A 1,061-nucleotide genomic window follows, 5' to 3' on the forward strand; every position below is an offset into this window, starting at 1 on the left:
CGATGAGGAGGGCGATGACGTTCCTGCCGTGCTCCGGGGACTTGGCGCGGCTAGGGACGGCACCGCGGGGCATCCAGCACCTGTCCGAGTGGCCCAGGATGCGGCACTCCTCCCTGCAATGAAATCCTTCGCTCTGATCTGCGTGGAGAAAACACAAGGGATGGTGAAAGGGGGGAGCCCCGTCGGGGGTATCCGTCGCCCCCCGGCTTGCCGTCGCCAAGCCAGGCGCTGCCCCATCACTCCCACCCAAGCAGCGGCTATCCTTCCCCAAACAGCTATCGTTTTTAAAGCCAGACTCGGAAGAGGGATTTTTACTGCCATTTCTCTGCTGCTCTAAAGACCGGAGTTCAATTTCCAACAGGTTGTGTGTCATCTGCCGCCACCAGACCTGCAACCTGGGGAAAGAAGTTACGGCTGCGAATCCATCACAGCGGGTCTGTCCCACGTGTCGAGCCGCTCAGAGTCAGCAGTTCCTGGGTTTAGTCACCAGCACTAAAAGCCACCATGTTTTAAGCTGGATTTGACATGACATTTAAGCTTGATTTTCTGCAGAGGGGGGAATGGAGTGGAGGGAGGAGGGGGTTTTCTTTTTTTTTTTTTTGGTGTATATATGTGTTTTAACTTTTTGCTTAATCCCCACTGACCTCCCGCACAACAGAGGTTTTATAAATCTCCAAGACTGCCCACTTCACTGAAGATTAAACGTGTCATTCTCAGCACTGGGGCTTTATTCATACAAGAGCAATAAAGATCCCTTCTCTCAACTTGGGGCTGTCCCAACATCACTTTACAGGGCTGAAATATGGAGTGGTGGTTTAACCCTTTCCAAGGACCTTCCACGTCCAGGTCTGAGAGCTCCTAGGCAGGTGCAAACCCTTGTGCCTGATGCTTGCCTGCATCCCCCCGCTGCCGGTCGATCCCAAGGGACTGCACGGCCTCACCTCCTCATCGCGGACGGACAAACTGGGGCCCAGGGAAGCAGCCAGGCTCAGCCAAGTGCCAAGCTGGAAATCAAATCCAGGAGCTTCAATATCCCCAGTCTTTGCTGAGCATCCGACCAT

General features: G+C 54.3%; 1 protein-coding gene across 1 annotated transcript in view; it reads right to left on the reverse strand.

Annotated features, from left to right (window-relative positions):
* The window catches only part of PCDH19 (protocadherin 19), a gene marked incomplete at its 5' end in the record, with an annotated part of 54,646 nt that overhangs the window by 436 nt on the left and 53,149 nt on the right, over nt 1–1,061 (reverse strand). Inside the window, 1 exon segment of the mRNA XM_009700908.1 lies at nt 14–138. Within this exon segment, the coding sequence (XP_009699210.1) occupies nt 14–138 (125 nt within the window).

The sequence above is a fragment of the Cariama cristata genome, unplaced genomic scaffold (genome assembly GCF_000690535.1).
Source record: "Cariama cristata isolate BGI_N322 unplaced genomic scaffold, ASM69053v1 scaffold25015, whole genome shotgun sequence".
Lineage (NCBI taxonomy): Eukaryota > Metazoa > Chordata > Aves > Cariamiformes > Cariamidae > Cariama > Cariama cristata.